Genomic DNA, 18261 nt, shown 5'->3' with positions numbered 1-18261 from the left:
GCTCTACAAACACACAGCACTGGCTGCAGCCAATCAGCATGAAAAGGAAGACAGGCCAGTTAACTGGGCAACACCTCACACTCCCAGGAACTGCCAAGCCGATGGAAAGCAGAGAGGAGCCCAGTGCGGAAGGTCTCACCGTACAGAATCAAATCGTCCCCACTTCGAAGCAGAGAATCCTCACACGGCGCTTTCACCCCACAGCCACCGACCTACCAGAGCCCTGCAACGAGGCCTGGCCTAGCTCAGAGCATGAGCAGAAAACTTCTCCAGGCAACGAGTCCTGCACTTGTTCTCAGCACTCCTCTAGCTGAAGAGTCTCCCCCAACCCCTTTGTGACTCCTTCCTCTGCACCGCCTCCTTGGCCTCTGGGGGTCAGCTCCTTGGCATTTGGTACCTGACCTGGTCTGGAGGATGCCCCGACTTGCATTTCCAGCTCTGATCCACCACAGCCAGAGACACTGTGCCCCCAGCGTGCTGGGTGGCCTTAGGCAGGGGCTCACTCTCCAGTTGAGCAGCAGGTGCCCAGAGACTGAGCTCGGCCCGCTAAGGAGAGTGAGCATCTGCAGGCCATCGGATCACTCGCCCGCCCGTAGGGGAACCTGAGCGGACAGTTCTAAGCTATGGGGACAAAGAAGCAGGAGCCCAAAGAGCCAGTGGTGAGGAGCCAGGGCCAGCGGTCTCCCCACATTGCTTTATTGTATTGAATTGATTGAGAGAGAGAGACAATCCTACATCCATGCGAAGAGACTACAGCTACAGGAAAGCCACATACATAACAGGAGCCCAGCTTGGTTTTTCCCTTCTCATCTCCTTAACCCTTGGGGTTCAGTGGGGGCGGGGGCTGCTGAGAGCATGAACAGGACATCAGCACTTTGTCCTGCCCAGGTTCCTGGCTAGGGGCCCCCAGGGAAACCCTTTCCCCAGGTTGCCGAACATAATTTGAGGGACATGGCTGCTGGGGAGAGTAAGAGCTGGCACTGTGAGTGCTTTCCACCTTCCAGGTGCTGGAGCCTCGACATCCCGCAAGGCAGGGGAGTTAAGTGCCATCCCACGCTCCAGTGGGGACAGGAAGCAGAGGGGAGTGATTTGCCCTGGGTCACGCAGTCAGCTGGTGCCCAAGCTGAGATCGGAACCCAGGAGCCCGGCTCCCAGCCCTGCACTCCACACACCAGACCGCGCTGCCTCAGGGAGATGAGGGGGGAGCTGGGTTTAGGTGTCGTTCATGCCCATGTTCTGCATTCGCCCTTCCAGGACGCTATCGCCACCAGCTGGTTTCTTTTTGCTTCCCTCATGCTGCTTCTTCTGTTTCTTGAAAGGTTCCTGGTCAATGGGAGCAGGTTTCACAAAGGGAATCATTTCTGTCAGCCCTGCTGAGAGATGCAGGCAGTTACCCATGGTGAGAGCGGGCAGGAACACTTCCACTTTGCTCTCTTGGCCTGAGAACCATTCCCCTTTACACCACCAAGGGAAGTCCTGCCCAGAAGCCCTCATTCCTCCAGTCCCCACAGCCACAACCTTCCCTTTCCCTTCCCACCCCGCTGGCTCCCTGCTCGCAGGACTGGGTTGAGAACTCGCAGAAGAGTCACATGGGAAGCAGTGGAGCTGGGGGGAGAAATCCAGAAGAGGTATTAGCACTGGGAAGGAATGAGCAGATTGGACTTGCTCCAGGCCAGAGTCCCCCCCGGTCCTGCCTCTCCTATGCTACCAGATGGGGGAGGAGACAGCAGACAGGGAGATGTGGGTCAGAGCACAGAGCAGGGGTGCCACATGAAGGGCTTTCCGAGTCGTACCTGGCGGCATGAAACCCTTCAGTTTCTCTGGCACGACGATGCCATCGTGTGTCTGGTAGTTCTCCAGGATGGCACAGATTGTGCGGGTCATGGCACACATGGTGGCATTTAGCATATGGACAAACTCCACCTGCAAGGACAAAGCCAGTGACCCTGTGAACAGGGCTCGTGAGGAGCTCTGGCCAAGGCCTGCAGGGTGCAGGCTAAGGAGCTGCTTCCCCTCCCTCCGAGGGGAGACTGATGCATCACTGACCAGGGAGCCCAACGGCAGGCACCACAGCAGCATTTCCAAATCAAGATTTCTGGTTGGGGCCCAAGTATTTCCATATCTGAATCTTCGTCGCAACCCACCCAGAGTTGTCCCCCGAAAACTGAAGGGGGAACGGGGGAGGAGGTTCCCATCAAAATTTTCTGCAGAAGACACCCCCATCCCCCCCAATTTTCTGACCAGCTCTAACTGGGCCCCAGCAGAGAGGATGGAGTGGCTGATGCCCGGGGCGGCTCAGCTCGCCCAGGATGGGACACTGCGCTGGCAAGGAATACATTCACTTTGCGGTGAGTGGGAGAGCGAGGAGCGCTGGAGGAAAGATCCCAGCAGGGAGAGCAGCTCCCAGGCAGACACGGAGCATGCAGCAGCAGCAGAAGCCTGGGAGGTAACTGCTCTGAGATGGTTATTCAGTTGCCCCAGGACGCACACGGAGAGTAAAAGGGAGGTACTGAAATGCCACCTACTTTGTCCATCATTTTCTTGGTCTGCCCATAGCGGATCCGCAGGCGACGGGCCTGGTAGTCTGTGCAGTTGGAGCAGGAGACCAGCTCCCGGAAGGCGCCTGACCCTGGGAACCAAGCCTCAAGGTCCAGCTTCTTACTGGCAGCGTGGTTCAGGGAGCCTGCGAGGGCGGGAGGCAGTTACTCAAGCTGGCCAGCGAGGCAGCAGCTGCATGGTAGCAGGGAGAACGAGCCGAAGCTGCCTCCGACCTAACAGTGGCTTTGCAGGGACAGAGGACAAAGCCCTCCCTGCTAAGTTACCTGCCCAACTGCTGTGCTCTGATTTCACCACAAATGATTATGGGGCCTAGAGATAGGCACCTTAGAAACTCCCGAGACCCAGCGTCACAGTGAAGACTAGTACTCAGGGCTCTGCAGGACTCTAAGCAATGGGGATTCTCCTGGAAGAGGAGGATCTGGGCTGATTCTCTTCCAGCCCCCCAGCCACTGCTCCGGGGTGGGGCTTGGAGCGTCAATTCCTGCAGGCCAACTCTCTGGCCCATCTCGCGCTATGAACGTGGCTCCTGGACTGGGCTTCCCTGTTCTCACCTTCCTATGCCAGCTCCTCAGGGGAGAAGGAGCCAGTCCTGAAGCCTGGCCAGCGAGCAGGGACCGAACAGGTGATCAGGCCGACCAGTCACGAATGCCATTCCCGCCCACCCCCACTCAGGACGTACTTTTAGCAGCTCCCCTTTCCACACCCCAGTGCAGTGCAGCAGTTCTGGGGCACAGGGCCTGCGCAAAGAACCTGTAGTGCCCTCCCCTCTCGGTCCCTTGTTTTAAAGAGGGATGAAGGCTGAATAAGTGAAATGTGAGACGGAGCCTCAGGACACCAACCACTGCACAGCAGCCTCCAGGATCTGCCGGGTGATGTCCACTCCAAACTGCCGCCTGCCAAGGGGGCCTGCCATTGCTAACAACAAAGGCAACGTCAAGCCAACACGCCAAGCCTTCCAAGAGGCAAGAGCGTCGTGCACGGCTCTCACCCAGCTCATACTGGGTTATAAGGCATTTGGCCTTCTGAGAAACCAGGTGCACTGCCATATGGAGGCACAGCAAGATGACGGAGGCTGGGTCTACACTGCACAGCTGTGTCAGGCCGGGGGCTGAGAGAACCGTACTGCCAGCCAACAAGAGGGCTTCTGCTGGCCCAGCTGGCCCCCTCGGGAGGTGGTTTCACTATGCCAACAAAAAACTCCCAAGACCTGGCTCGCCCATATTGACGCCAGGGGGCTTTGCCAGCACAGAGCCACCAAGCAAAGCATCTGTGAGAGCTAATGGGCAGAAGGGGCCACCACATCGTCTAGTTTGATCTCCTGTACATCACAGACCACCCAGTGTAGACACGGCCTTAGCGAGAGGAGCTTCAGGCTCAGATGCCCAGCTAAGGCTGGTGCAAGCGACACCCGAAGCGTTCGATTTTAAGGGGTTCTTTGACACTGAAGACATCTCTCCCCTCCCTGCTGTCGCTTAGCTTTGCCTCAACACCAGCCAGAAGGGGACGTGGGAGCTCTCGGCACTTTCTCCTTTCGTGGGGACAAACCTGCCATCTCTGCAGCACCTCACCCCCGCTGCCTGGGGAGGAGACAGAGACCAGAGACCAACCCCATCCCGGCACTTGAGTTCCTGAAGCATGTAGGAGTCCAATCGGGGCCCCGCTGCTGTATGTTAGCACAGCACCAAGCACTGAGAGTTTCTGCCCAAACTCCCTTACAGTGTAAGCGGAGACACAAAAGGGGGAACAAGACAGCTGGGGGGTGGGGGAAGCACAAGGTAATGGTGACAGCGTAGCATGTGGATCAAACTGACAGTCTCAGCCCAGCAGCGCCTAACCAACACGCACACAGCTTTCGAAGTGGCCTGTCCCGGACTCCCCTGCGGTGCCCACACGGATGCTGCTAGCAGGTCACAGCAGTTCCTTCCCTAGAGGAAGGGACGAGCCATTTCAGACTCAATACAAGTCCATTATTAGCTTTTCCTATGAAGCCCAAGTGAGCTCTTGATCCCCCCAAGATTGTTCTGACCGTGACTAGGCACTACTGAGAGCGGGGATACAGCCGCTGCAGTGTATGTTCCTGAAGTGTTACTGCCCAGTGACCACCAAGGAAACAGGACACTTTGGGCTCCTTTCCGACCACACCAGCCACAGGCTTGTGCAGGCCGTGGGACAACAGCCGCTTTATCTTTATGGCAGCAGTGTGCAGAGGCTGAGCCCAAGGCCCATCGCGCTGGGTGCTGTACACATTCTAACCAGAGGCACAGAGAGGGGCAGGGGCTTGCCCAAGCTCACCTGCAGGTCAGAAGTCAAGCCAGGACCAGAGCCAGAGCTGGCTCCTCAGACACTGCCCTGCCCACTCAACTCCTGTCTTGGCCCCTGTCCTTCGATGGCAGGCTGGTCCTGTCATATCATTACAGAATCTCAGGGGGGGAAGGGACCTCAGGAGGTATCGAGCCCAACCCCCTGCTCAAAGCAGGACCCAACCTCAATTAAATCCTCCCAGCCAGGGCTGTGTCAAACTGGGCCTTAAAAACCCCTAAGGAAGGCGATTCCACCACCTCCCTAGGTAACCCATTCCAGTGCTTCACTACCCCCCTAGTGAAAAAGTTTTTCCTAATATCCAACCTAAACCTCCCCCACTGCAACTTGAGACCATTACTCCTTGTTCTGTCATCAGCTACCACTGAGAACAGTCTAGATCCATCCTCTTTGGAACCCCCTTTCAGGTAGTTGAAAGCAGCTATCAAATCCCCCCTCATTCTTCTCTTCCACAGACTAAATAATCCCAGTTCTCTCAGCCTCTCCTCATAACTCATGTGTTCCAGTCCCCTAATCATTTGTGTTGCCCTCCGCTGGACTCTTTCCACATCCTTCTTGTAGCGTGGGGCCCCAAACTGGATGCAGTACTCCAGATGAGGCCTCACCAATGTCGAATAGAGGGGAACGATCACGTCCCTCGATCTGCTGGCAATGCTCCTACTTATACAGCCCAAAATGCCGACAGCCTTCTTGGCAACAAGGGCACACTGTTGACTCTCATCCAGCTTCTCGTCCACTGTTACCCCAGGTCCTTTTCTGCAGAACTGCTGCCGAGCCCTTCGATCCCTAGTCTGTCGCGGTGCATGGGATTCTTCCATCCTAAGTGCAGGACTCAGCACTTGTCCTTGTTGAACCTCATCAGATTTCTTTTGGCCCAATCCTCTAATATGTCTAGGGCCCTCTGTATCCTGTCCCTACCCTCCAGCGTATCTACCGCTCCTCCCAGTTTAGTGGTATCCCTACAGAGAGGAGCGTGTGCGCCCAGGAGCAGGAGAGCCGAGTTCCGTACCTGAGACAATATTGACGACGCGGTAAGGAATGCCCAGCGACTGGTAGAACTCCTCAGCAGTCGCAATCATTTCATCAAACATCTCCCACGACTTGTTGTCATGAGGCGACGCGTAGACAAACTGCTCAATCTGGGCGGGGTGGGAGGGAAGAGAGAGAAGCAACGTATAGAGGGTCGGACTGCATGTCTTAGTCTGCTGCTGCTCAGAGGTGGGGCAAGGCCCAGGAATGGTGGATTCAGAGAACGGGAACCAGAAGACAAGGAGATTATTGCAGTAGAGAATGTCTTCTCCAATGTCCATCTCATGGAATCCCAGTGTAACGAACTGATGGTGACGGGAAATGACAGAAGGCCTGGAAACTGATAGCAATTTATACTGACCGACCCCTAAAGGACCTTTGCAGTCTCACAAATCTGTAATTACTCGGAAGAGGCCAGCAGCAGCACCCAGAAGGGGCTTTCTGGAATAACTCTTGTTCTGAGGGTGTTGAACCTGCAGACCTCTCCTCAGATCATGCAGCGAGGGGGCTCTGCAGTTCCCCTCTGCTCCAGGGTATTACTCATTTTCCCTTCAAATATCCAACACCTGGGAGAAAAGACCCCAAGCCCATTCTTATCTACTAGCTGGGAAATGTTTGCAGGATGCTAACTGGCTAGCAGCACGTCCCTTTACCTTTTCAAACTGGTGCACCCGGAAGATGCCTCTGGTGTCACGGCCGTGCGAGCCAACTTCCTGCCTGAAGCAGGTGGACAGCCCAGCGTATCTGATGGGCAGATCCTCCGGCTTCAGCCACTCATCCCTGTGCAAAGCTGCAATTGGCTGTTCAGAGGTAGCAATCAGGTACTTCTCATCGATAGAGCTGTCCTCCGATTTCTCACTGCCCTTGCCAATGACCTGGAGACGGGGGTTGAACAGCATTCTGTTAGCGTGCCAGAGCAGAACACACATCTATGGATACGTGCAATAGCCTCCGCAATGCAGACCTGGGCCCCAGGAACAGCAAGAGCCACAGGCTAGAAGGATCCTTTGCCATGGCAAACACTAACGGAAAACCGCACTTGGTTTGCCAGCATCAGGATGCACAGGCCCTTCCCTGCAGCTTACCTTGTAAAGCTCCTCATCAAACTGACTGAGCTGAGCCACCTCCTGCATCACCTCTTTCCTCATGAAGAAGGGTGTGTAGATAGGGGTGTACCCCTTGCTGAGCAGGGTCTGCAGAGCAGACTGGATCAGCGCCTGCTCAAGGAAAACCAGGGCACCCTACAAACACAAGACAAGCCTCTCAGGTCACACGAAGGACCAATGGCTCGGATTCCAGAGGTGCTGAGTGCATGCAACTCCTGTCCTGGGAGTGGAGAGCCTCTGACGACCAGGCCAGAAGTGCCTACAATAGCTCAGATTAGAGAATGGAGCCAATAACTAAGACAGAAAAAGGAGTCCAAATCGATGATACCTGAAGGCAAACCATGGTGCTGGGCTTGCCCCATGCAAGTCTTGGTCCAAGGTTTTATACACAGCCATGCCATGGAGCATCTGCACTGAAACCATGCTCAGCAAGAGCAGACAGGCAGCACTAGTCATACTCCCACGCACCCAGTCGGACACCCTTTGCTTGTGGCACATGCAGCTGTCTTTAAAAAGTTAATGCAAGGCTGAACTCCACCAGCTGTGCAGAGGCTTTGCTCCCTCCCTAAAGGAGGGGAAAACTCCCTCTGCCTAGTACATGATCAGCGATCAAATTCAGCACCAGAAAATGCACTTGTGCCTACTAGTTTAGTAGATCAGATTAGTGGGAGGTACAACACGAATGGCAGGAAAGCAGCAGATCTCTGCCACAAACGCAGGTGGTTTGTTCTATGCCTGTCTGATTCCTTTTTCTGCATCCCAGAACCAGGAAGGTTTGGGGCTTCGGGCTCTCACCTTCAGGAAGTACCCTCTGCTTCCAGCTACTATGGCCCCCTTTTCTCCCTCGTAGCCATCCACCATCACCACCAAGTCCACATGGGAGTACTTCTTCCTCACCGCGCAGTCTCCCCAGATCCTCTCCACTCGGTTATCTGCATCCTGCATGCAAGGCGAGAGAAGGAAAACATGGGCTCACTTGGACGGCCACGCCCGGTGCGGGGTGTAGAACCGTGGGCTAGTGTGTTCTGTGGAAGGTAGGTAAGGAATGAAGAGGGAGTGATCAGGCCCTCATTCCTCTCCCTCCCTTTCCCCACAAGGGTCAGTGCTCAAGCCTCAGGCATCTCCCAGTGGAGAGCATCAATACTTGTCTGAGCGCTTGCCACAGCTGTTACGGGACTCAACCAGAGGGGCTCCCTCACCTTGGGATTGGCTCTGCAGTCTCCATAGCGACTAAATCCAGGCAACTGACAGACAAATCTTGGAATCCTAATGCTGATCCCAGCCGGCAGCATAATATGATGTCACTTGGCTGCTGGCCCAGCCCAATTGTATTCCTGGAGTTAAACATTCTTGCTGGGTGAATGCAGTGGGCAAGGGCATATCCCAGCGTTTGGCTCTGCCCAAGTTTCCCATGTATGCACTAAACAATGGCAGAGAGTTCCACACTGTCTGAGCGGGTCTTTGTGTTCAGTGAGCTCCTTCGCTGCAGGACACCCTGTCTTGTAATGCAGATTTCATTCACTCCCTACCCAATCTCTGCAACCCTTCTCAACAGGGAGCTCACTGACTGTGTCTGCGGTCACTTTGATGTGCTGTGTATGGCTGTTTCAAGCTGACTGTACGGTACTTCCCAAAACCTGACAGAGACATCGTCTACACAGAGGGGATGCGTTTGGCTCCTACCTCATCGTTGCTGATGGGCACAGAGGGGTGGAGGAGGTTTCCAATTTCTCGGAGGCTTTCAAACCGCTCTGCCTCCAGTTTCACACGCTCAGCATCGCACTTCAGGATGGCTTCGTCAATGAGAACACGGACTTTCTTAATCTGGGTGACCTGAAGACCCTGTTACACACAAATCACTGGGCATGTCACTACACAGCTCAAACAACAGAGAAAATGAGCATTATGCTCTTGAAAAGGGCCAAAGAGTTTTTTTTAAGTAGCATAAACCACTCTGATCTTTGCCTAACCAGCCTGACTTTTGCAGAGGTAAATCACATTTCACTAATCAAACAGACTTCACTGAATATGTCAATACAGTATTGGATAAAGGAAAACCAGTTGACAATTTATTTAGACTGTCAAAGGCCTTTGACAAAGTCCCTCACAAGAGGTTACTACAGAAGCTAAGTCATCAGAGTGAGAGACAAAGTATTGTCATAGATCAAAAACCAGCTAAGAGTCAGGAATCAGAGTAGGAATAAATGGTCAATTTTCATCATGGCAGAAGATGAAGAGCAGGTACCTCATAGTTTCTCATTAGGCCCACCGTTACTTTATGTATTTATTAGTGATCTGGAAATGGGGGTGAGCAGTGAGGTGCAGATGACACGAAGTTATTTAGGTCAGTCCAATCCAGAGAACTGTGAGGAACTTCAGAGGGACCTAATCAAGCTAGAGGAATGAGCAGCACAAGGGTAGATGAAGCTAAATTTGATAAATGCCAAGTACTGCAGTTGGGATGGAATAATTTCAACTACTCCTAAACCTTACTAGGCTCTAAATTCATTAGATCAACTCAGGAAAGGGACCCGGGCATCACTGTAGCCCACTCAGTGGAGACTTCTGCTCAATTGCAGCTGCGGTCAAAAAGCAAATAATTCTTAAGATGCAAAAGGAAAGGGACAGGGATTCATATGGGAAATATCATGGTGCCATTACATAAACCAAGTGTGCCTCATTTGGAAAACTGTGCACAGTTCTGGCCATCGCATCTCAAAAAGGAAGATTAAAGGGGTTCAGAGAACGGCAACAAAAATACTGATCTGAAGAGAGATTGATGAGACTAGGATTGTTACCTTAGGAAGGTGGAGAATAAGAGGAGCCATGATATAAGTCTATAAAACTAATGACTGGTTTACAGAAGGGAGATCAGAAGCTTCTGTTCTCCCTGTCTCACAACACAAGAACAAAGGGACATGCAAAGAAACGGAGAGGCGGTAAATCCATAACTAATACAAAGAAATACCTTTTCACGTGTGTGATTGGCAAGGAGTTCCACAGTTCAAGGGACATTAAGGCCAAAATCTTAAGATTAAAAAAGGGACTGAACACATATCTCTATGGATAAGAATATCTGGCTCTAATAGTGGATACTATTGAATTTTGGACACAATAATACACCGCTTGAGTGTTTCTTGTACCTGTTCCTAAAGCAACTGGTGCAGGCAAGCAAGATACTGTCTTCGCTGGCCAGGGGGCTGATCCAGTCTGACAATTCCTGTATTTACATTTCAGCTGAAAAACAGCACCCCCAGCAGCACTATACTTCTCGTCTCCAGGCAGGGACACCGGTTCAGTACAGACTGAGGAAAGAGAACCACCATCTGAACTGCCAATAGCACTTCGGTGTGTTCCTCAGAGGTGTCCTATTAAAGTATCGTCTCAGCCTGACCCTACCTAGCTGACAAGATCTAACCTGTTCACAGCACAGTGATTTGGCGGGAGGTCTCTGACTGCAGAAGTACAGAACAGTCAGACTTCAGGCCGGAAGACGGTGAGATAAACAGGAATAAAAGAAAAGGCAGGTGGTCAACTATCACTTTTCAGAGTGCCCGCAGCCCCGTGAAAGCCATGGGCGTAACTCACCGCTAAGATGTCGGCAGTGAGGCCATCAAGATTTTGTGCATGTTCTGGTACCGACTCATCACCACCCATGGGCTCTTTTTTCTGCAAAGGGAAGAATTGAGAGGAACAATGAGCACGCTAAGAACATACGGAACATGAGCACGCTAAGAACATACGTTGTAAGCAGCGACAGGGGTGCGTACTACAGTTACTACAGTGTGTGGAATCAGGACTGGGAGGAGAGGGCCCAGGAAAGGATCTCAAACTTCATCTTACAAAGCCAGCCACAATATGACACAGAATGAAAAACCATGGCTGGATTGTGCAGGGTAGTGGATTCTTCTAATCAGCTATACGCTTTGGCAGTAAATCCGACATGTGAACAATTTTCTCAGCTCTATTGACGCAACAACCTTAATTTGACATTGTCAAAAATTTCTATGGACATTTTTCAGGTCATTCATTAAGCAAACTTCTTCCTCCTAGAGGTCATCAGCCGCAGGAAGATTAGAGAGATTCCACTGCTTTCCAATAAGACTGTAACAAATCGGGCCACATCAGCGCTACACTAGCACCGTATTACCAGGGCACACCGCTGCTAGGATCTCACAGCACTCATCTCTCTTACCTTCATTTTCTCACCTATCGTTTTGCTGCACAGGTTCTTCAGTTTGTTCAAGTTGTCTGCACGAAATCTGCCTGGAAGGGAAGCATTGGAGGAAAAAAATAGACCAGTGATCTCCATAGTGAAACTACACATTTGCTAGCAGATTCAGAAACCTGTTGAGTTGGTAAGTTGTTATCCCTGTAGGTGATGTAACACAGACACAAACAGTTCAGATACACAGCTCATTCCCTCTTTGCTTCAATTAGTTTTACAGATCTTATTCAGAGCCTTGGAAAAATGAGAGGAGAAACTTGCCCGGAGCAGGCATCCCATAACAGCGGAGGGAAAGAATGGCATCACAGCAGGAATAGGAGTTGAGAGAGTCTCCTCTGCCACAAACTCACTGCATGCCTGTGGGCAAGTCAGTCCCCCCCGTGACACCATTTTTCCAGCTATAAAGCAAAAGCAGTATTTCACTACCGCACAGAATCACCGGGTGGCTTAATTCAGACTTGCACAGTTCCACTCACCCTCTGGCCCTGTGCAATGTTTTAGGTAAACTGTTCACTGTGTCATTAGTCGGGCTGAGGGAGGAGATTTTATGCCTGAGCTGGTAAATTTTCAGGGCTTGAAAACAATCCCTTCACCCCACTGGTCAGCGTAGAGCAGAAAACCCATGGCAAGAGGGGGAGGCAACTCCTTCCACCCCTCCCAGATTCCAGAAAAAATGTCAATTTTCATTTAAAACGTTTCCAGTTTCTTACGGAGGCTAAGACAGGCTCCCAAATGTTATCATGTACCAAAGCCTACAGCAGGGGTCGGCAGCCTTTCAGAAGTGGTGTGCCAAGTCTTCATCGATTCACTTTAATTTAAGGTTTCGCATGCCAGTCATACATTTTAACGTTTTTTAGAAGGCCTCTCTCTATAAGTCTATATATTATATCACTAATCTATTGTCATATGTAAAGTAAACAAGGTTTTCAAAATGTTTAAGAATCTTCATTTAAAATTAAATTAAAATGCTGATCTTACGCCGCCAGCCCACTCAACCCGCTGCCAGCCTGGGGTTCCGTTCACCTAGGCTGGCAGCAGGCTGAGCGGGGCCTGCGGCCAGGACCCTGGCTGGCAAGGGGCTGGCAACCAGAACCCCAGACAGGCAGCGGGCTGAGCGGGGCCAGCGGCCGGGACCCCAGACTGGCAGTGGGCTGAGCGGCTCAGCCCGCTGCCGGTCTGGGGTTCAGTCCGCTGGCTCCTGCCAGCCAGGTTTCCGGCTACCGGCCCACTCAGCCCGCTGCTGGTCTGGGATCCTGGCCCTGCCCACAGTGGGTACCTACTTTCTCCCTGGTTCTAGCCCATTCTCTTCCTCTCTCTCTGCACTGAGCTGAGGGTGGGAGTGCACTGAGCACAGGACTGGCGGTGAAAGAGCAGGCTGGGGGTTGGGGTGTCAGGTCTGGCCAGGAGCTAGAATGAGGGAGGGGGCTCAGGGTTGGGGCAAGAGGTTTGGATGTGGAGTGCTTACCTGGACAGCTCCCATTTGGTGTGAGGGGTGCAGGTAGAAATGTGGGGGGGTGGGGTGCAGGAGCTCCTGTTTGGTGCTCAGGGTGGGCGTGGGAATGTGGGGGGTGCAAGAGTCAGGGCAGGGGCTGGGGGCATGTGAGAGGGGTGCAGGAGTCAGGGCATGGGGGGGCTGGGTATGTGTGGGGGTACCGAAGTCAGGGCTGGGGTCGTGGGGGGGTGCAGGGGTCAGGGCAGGAGGCTGGGTGTGTGTGAGGGGGGTGCAGAGCTCAGGGCAGGGGGCTGGAAGTGTGTGTAGGGCGTGTAGGGGTCAGGGCAGAGGGCTGGGGGTGTGCGCTGGGGTCGTGGGGGTGTTAACTAGAGACAGGTACTAATGCATCCAGGAACTGCACCGTGGCTGGAACCCAAGTGCAGGATCAGACTTGTCACTAGACTCTAGAGCTGGGGGATTCTTAGGGGAAAGTGTGGTGGCAACCCTTGCTGGTGGCCACGTTCACACTTTCCCCTAAATTAGCTTTAGGGAAAACAAATAAATACGCACATGCACATTGCAATTTGTTTACTCCTAGCTAGTAAGTTCCTTGTGAAAAGTGATATTAACAAGCATACAAGTATCACTTGTCACAGCCCTGCCAAGCATGGGGACAAATTAAGCCCTGGCTGGGGGGCCGGGGGAGGCAGCGGGGGGCTGGAGCCTGAAGCCCCACCGCCAGAGCCTGGGACCTGACAACGCACAGCCAGAGCCCGGAACTGGAGCCCAAAGCCCTGCGGCCAGAGCCTGCTGCCCCGCCATCCCAGGGCTGAAGCCCAAAGCCTGAGCCCCACCATCCCTGGGGGTACATGGGGTCTTCCAGGGGTACATCAACTCATCTAGATATTTGCTTAGTTTTACAACAGGCTACACAAAAAGCACTAGGGAAGCAGTACAGACTAAAAATTTATACAGACTTGTTTATGCTGCTCTATGTACTGTACACAAACATGTAAGTACTGCACAAGATTTATATTCCAAGTGATTTATTTTATAATTCTATGGTAACAAGGAGAAAGTCAGCCATGTTTCAGCACTAGTGGCTGTGACATTTTTATATTTTTATGTCTGATTTTGTAAGCAAGTAGTTTTTAAGTGAGATGAAACTTGGGGTACGCAAGACAAATCAGACTCCTGAAAGGGGTACAGTACTCTGGAAAGGTTGAGAGCCACTACTTAACAGCACTACCCTGGACTTCACTGGTGGGCACCTCCCTCTATCAGCCTCCGGCTGGTCTGTCTAGTACTGTGGTTAATGGCGGTCTAGTTCACACCTTGTAAATACTGGTAACACTTATGCGGGGGGAGGGGGGAAGAAGAGGGGACTTAAAAGATGTGTGAAGTGCTTTTAGATCACTCAACCAGGAACCAAGCTCAGATTTATATTGATGGCTGATTTAAAAAAAATATATACCAGTAAAAAAAAGTGGATTAAAAGTGGTGTCAGTGAATGATATTCTTCCAAGGTGCTCTGAATGCTAGGAATATCAGCAGAGAAACCAAAAAGCAAATTCCTCCAGCCCTTCTCTCCCAAATACAAAGTTGCATTCCCAGAGACCTGACAGTGCAAACTGATTGAATAGTGCCTACTTTTGATCTGTGGCATGAATGAATCAGTTTCTACTCTAATTGCAGCTGGATTGCATCAGACTGCATGAATCACCAATCCCCAAGCAGCATCCTGCCAAATTGTGCTCCCCTAATTTAAATGCCAACACACACGCGTTCACAGCACAGCTACTGAATTGCAGCTTCTCTTGCATCAAAGTGCTCACTCCCAAAAGCAGAGGACAGCCACTGCGACACTGCCTTCAGCCCAGAGCTTCACTACAGCAACCTCCTGTCTGCATTTAAGCAGCGCTGCCCAGATATGCAAGACATTAATACAGCACGTGCTGACAGCAAACAGTGCTGTCTGACAACGTGCATTAACCCAGCCCTCTTTCCATAACAAGGAAAGAGGTTCTTCCACATGAAGGCAACTACATTAAAAGTGGGGTCCATGTAGCCAATGGCTTCACATTCTAATAATTACTATTGCCAAAAAACACCTCAGCAACATAAGCTTCTGTATCCTAGAAATAGTGGCCTCTTTTGCAGATTCCCAGAGTGATCTGTCTCCCATTTCGACTACATAAATGCATTAAGCTACCATATTTACTCAACAAACAGGTGATCTTTAAATGGATCAACAAGTAACCCACAAAACACAAGGTTCAGATTAGAAAGATCCCCTTGGCTAGTCCCAGGCCATGTGACCTTTTCCTAAATCAGGGGCTGATTTAGTTCTTCTCCCTGGTCACAGCTCCAGGAACAGAGCTGGGAAAAGCTTACTGGTCCTAAGAACACCTGTACTGGTCTGGCAAAGCATTTCTAGGACCGGTGAACCATGACACAGCAGACCCGAAAATAGGTCTTTTCTTTCTGAGGCCCCAAAACATGCTACAAAAACTCCACGGCCTAGCTGTGCCACAACAATGTTTTTTCGGCTTATAAAAGCCAAGGCCAGTGTTAGGGGGTAGCAAGGGGGATTGCCCAGGGCTCCCACCATAGGGGGCACTCTGAAACTAAATTGCTCAGGCTGTGGTGTCAGTCCTGGGTGGTGGGGCTTGGGGCCCCAGGCTGCCGTCCTGCATGGCTGGACTTTGGCTTTCTGCCCTGGGCCCTAGTGAGTCTAATGCCGGCCACGCTTGGTGGCCACCCCTGAAACCTGCTGGCGGCCCTGGTTGAGAACCACGGCCCTAACAGTCACCTCATTCTTACTGTTCTTATCCTCCCAACCCAACCTTCACTTATGACACAGCCACCAGTAATCTCAGGAACTGCTGAAGTCAGAAGTCAATGCTTTAGACAGCCAACAGACGGGTTCCAGTCTGTCAGATATTTCTAATGACTTGTCGCTACAGGACTCAGGGGCGATCACGCCAGTTTGACTGGCTGCGGAAATTACGTGGAATTGGAGCGGGGTGAAACAATGGTCACCGTGCCGACTGGATTTCAAGGTCAGGTACCCAGCTGGAGACCCCGGTGCATGCTCCACACCTTGATGAAGTCAGGGGGCTCCTACCAAAGGCAGCAACAACGAAAGGCCCAGATTACGGCGGCTCCACCGACTCCAGCTGGCTCGGGAGCCACCGTGCCCAGCCCGGCCCCAAAGGGCTCTCCGCTGCTGGGGGCATCGCTGCTGGCTCACCCTGAGGCCACAGGGGCCCAGAGCAGCCCTGCCTCGCCACGGGCACCGGGGGCACGGTCCTGCGCTGACAGCCACTGTCACCTCACGGCCTGCCAAAGCTGGGGGGCTGGGGGGGCTATGGAGATGCAAGGACTGAAACCTTCCACGGGGGGGCCCGCACCCGGAGCGCGGGGACCCCCCCCGCTGCAAGGGGGGGGGAGGGGGGCCCGCACCCGGAGCGCGGGGACCCCCCCCCCGCTGCAAGGGGGGGAGGGGGGCCCGCACCCGGAGCGCGGGGACCCCCCCCCGCTGCAAGGGGGGGGAGGGGGACCCCCCCCCGCTGCAAGGGGGGGGAGGGGGGCCCGCACCCGGAGCGCGGGGACCCCCCCCCGCTGCAAGGGGGGGGAGGGGGGCCCTCACCCGGAGCGCGGGGACCCCCCCCCGCTGCAAGGGGGGGAGGGGGGCCCGGAGCGCGGGGACCCCCCCGCTGCAAGGGGGGGGAGGGGGGCCCGCACCCGGAGACCCCCCCGCTGCAAGGGGGGGGAGGGGGGCCCGCACCCGGAGCGCGGGGACCCCCCCCCGCTGCAAGGGGGGGGAGGGGGGCCCGCACCCGGAGCGCGGGGACCCCCCCCCGCTGCAAGGGGGGGGAGGGGGGCCCGCACCCGGAGCGCGGGGACCCCCCCCCGCTGCAAGGGGGGGGAGGGGGGCCCGCACCCGGAGCGCGGGGACCCCCCCCCGCTGCAAGGGGGGGGAGGGGGGCCCGCACCCAGAGCGCGGGGACCCCCCCCGCTGCAAGGGGGGGGAGGCTCGTTCGCGCATGCGCACCGGGCTGCCGCGGACCCCATCTGGCAGCGGCCGGACCCGCTCCCCGCCCGGCACCTACATCGCCGCCAGGCCCCGTCCGCCTCCACCAGCGCGTCCACCAGCGCCGGGTCCTTGAAGCGCTTGATCTGCGTCTCGCGCACGCGGCCGGGGTCCCCGCCCTTGTCGGCGCGGAACAGGTCCAGGTCCAGCACCATCGTGCCGGCGGCGAGCGGCGCTGAGGCAGCAGGCGGCGGCACTGCGCAGGCGCGGCACTGAGGGCGCGGCGGAACGGCGGCCGCGCCTGCGCAGAGCCGGCCGGGAACGGGACGCAGGGCGCATGCGTAGGAACGACAGCCTGGCCGAACAGCGGCTCAGCGCGCCTGCGCGGCTTTCCGGGGCGGGGCGGGGCGGGGCGCGCCCTGCCGGCGCGGTGTGGCGTCGCAGGCAGCCCGAGCGCGGCCCGTGGGGCGGGGGTGCTGCCGAGAGCCAGGGGACCCCCTGCAAGCCGGGGGGGGGCAGCGGGACCCCAGCCCCCCGCGGGGCCCGGGCTGCAGCCTGGCGACCCAGGGGGGAAACTCTCCTGGGCACGTGGCCTCAGCCAAGGGCCTGCGCAAAACTGCACAGCCTTGTCCGCCCCCTGCCCCCCCTTCTCCGGGCCCCCCCATTCCACCCCCCCGCTGCTCTCCCAGCCCCCTCCCGCCCTCCTTCTCACCGGGCCGGCCGGGGGAGGGGGCTCCGGGCTGAGGCGGGGGCTGGGGTGCGGGAGGGGGTGAGGGCTCCGGCTGGGGGTGTGGGCTCTGGGGTGGGGCCAGAAATGAGGGGTTCAGGGTGCGGGAGGGGGCTCCGGGCTGAGGCGGGGGCTGGGGTGCGGGAGGGGGTGAGGGCTCCGGCTGGGGGTGTGGGCTCTGGGGTGGGGCCAGAAATGAGGGGTTCAGGGTGCGGGAGGGGGCTCTGGGCTGAGGCAGGGGCTGGGGTGCGGGAGGGGGTGAGGGCTCCGGCTGGGGGTGTGGGCTCTGGGGTGGGGCCAGAAATGAGGGGTTCAGGGTGCGGGAGGGGGCTCTGGGCTGAGGCAGGGGCTGGGGTGCGGGAGGGGGTGAGGGCTCCGGCTGGGGGTGTGGGCTCTGGGGTGGGGCCAGAAATGAGGGGTTCAGGGTGCGGGAGGGGGCTCCGGGCTGAGGCAGGGGCTGGGGTGCGGGAGGGGGTGAGGGCTCCGGCTGGGGGTGTGGGCTCTGGGGTGGGGCCAGAAATGAGGGGTTCAGGGTGCGGGAGGGGGCTCCGGGCTGAGGCAGGGGCTGGGGTGCGGGAGGGGGTGAGGGCTCCGGCTGGGGGTGTGGGCTCTGGGGTGGGGCCAGAAATGAGGGGTTCAGGGTGCGGGAGGGGGCTCCGGGCTGAGGCAGGGGCTGGGGTGCGGGAGGGGGTGAGGGCTCCGGCTGGGGGTGTGGGCTCTGGGGTGGGGCCAGAAATGAGGGGTTCAGGGTGCGGGAGGGGGCTCCGGGCTGAGGCAGGGGTTGGGGTGCGGGAGGGTACAAACTATTAGTACAAGGGGAGTGGG

The 18261-nt window shown here is 55.5% G+C and overlaps 2 protein-coding genes across 3 annotated transcripts in view; both read right to left on the bottom strand.

Moving 5' to 3' along the window:
• Window positions 1–652: 652 nt before the first annotated feature.
• Window positions 653–16987, bottom strand: SARS1 (seryl-tRNA synthetase 1). Its single transcript, XM_073320353.1, has 11 exons — window positions 16789–16987; window positions 11209–11279; window positions 10602–10682; window positions 8697–8855; window positions 7809–7952; window positions 6993–7148; window positions 6561–6782; window positions 5888–6017; window positions 2526–2683; window positions 1794–1923; window positions 653–1370 (listed from the first exon to the last, which is right to left on the bottom strand). Exons 1-11 carry the CDS (start codon window positions 16922–16924, stop codon window positions 1213–1215), a joined length of 1545 nt encoding a protein of 514 aa, XP_073176454.1. The 5' UTR covers window positions 16925–16987; the 3' UTR covers window positions 653–1212.
• The window catches only part of ELAPOR1 (endosome-lysosome associated apoptosis and autophagy regulator 1), a 118820-nt gene continuing 111767 nt past the window's right edge, over window positions 11209–18261 (bottom strand). For both annotated transcript variants that reach the window (XM_073320352.1, XM_073320347.1), the window contains exon 23: window positions 11209–11279. In XM_073320352.1, the coding sequence (XP_073176453.1) occupies window positions 11256–11279 (24 nt within the window). In that variant the 3' untranslated portion in view covers window positions 11209–11255. The remainder of the gene's footprint in view (window positions 11280–18261) is intronic.

This window comes from Lepidochelys kempii, chromosome 21 (genome assembly GCF_965140265.1).
Source record: "Lepidochelys kempii isolate rLepKem1 chromosome 21, rLepKem1.hap2, whole genome shotgun sequence".
NCBI classification, from domain to species: domain Eukaryota; kingdom Metazoa; phylum Chordata; order Testudines; family Cheloniidae; genus Lepidochelys; species Lepidochelys kempii.
Note: the sequence above shows the minus strand (reverse complement) of the source record. Positions and strands in the feature narration are given on the sequence as shown.

Bases quoted from the DNA above. Each gene is read 5' to 3' on its own strand.
- SARS1 (XM_073320353.1), bottom strand. From the start codon at position 16,924: ATGGTGCTGGACCTGGACCTGTTCCGCGCCGACAAGGGCGGGGACCCC. The intron at 8,856-10,601 runs GTGAGTTACGCC...TGTGTGTAACAG, and splicing joins TCACTGCCGACATCTTAGCG to GGTCTTCAGGTCACCCAGAT. The intron at 7,149-7,808 runs GTGAGAGCCCGA...TTGTGTTTGTAG, and splicing joins GCAGAGGGTACTTCCTGAAG to GGTGCCCTGGTTTTCCTTGA.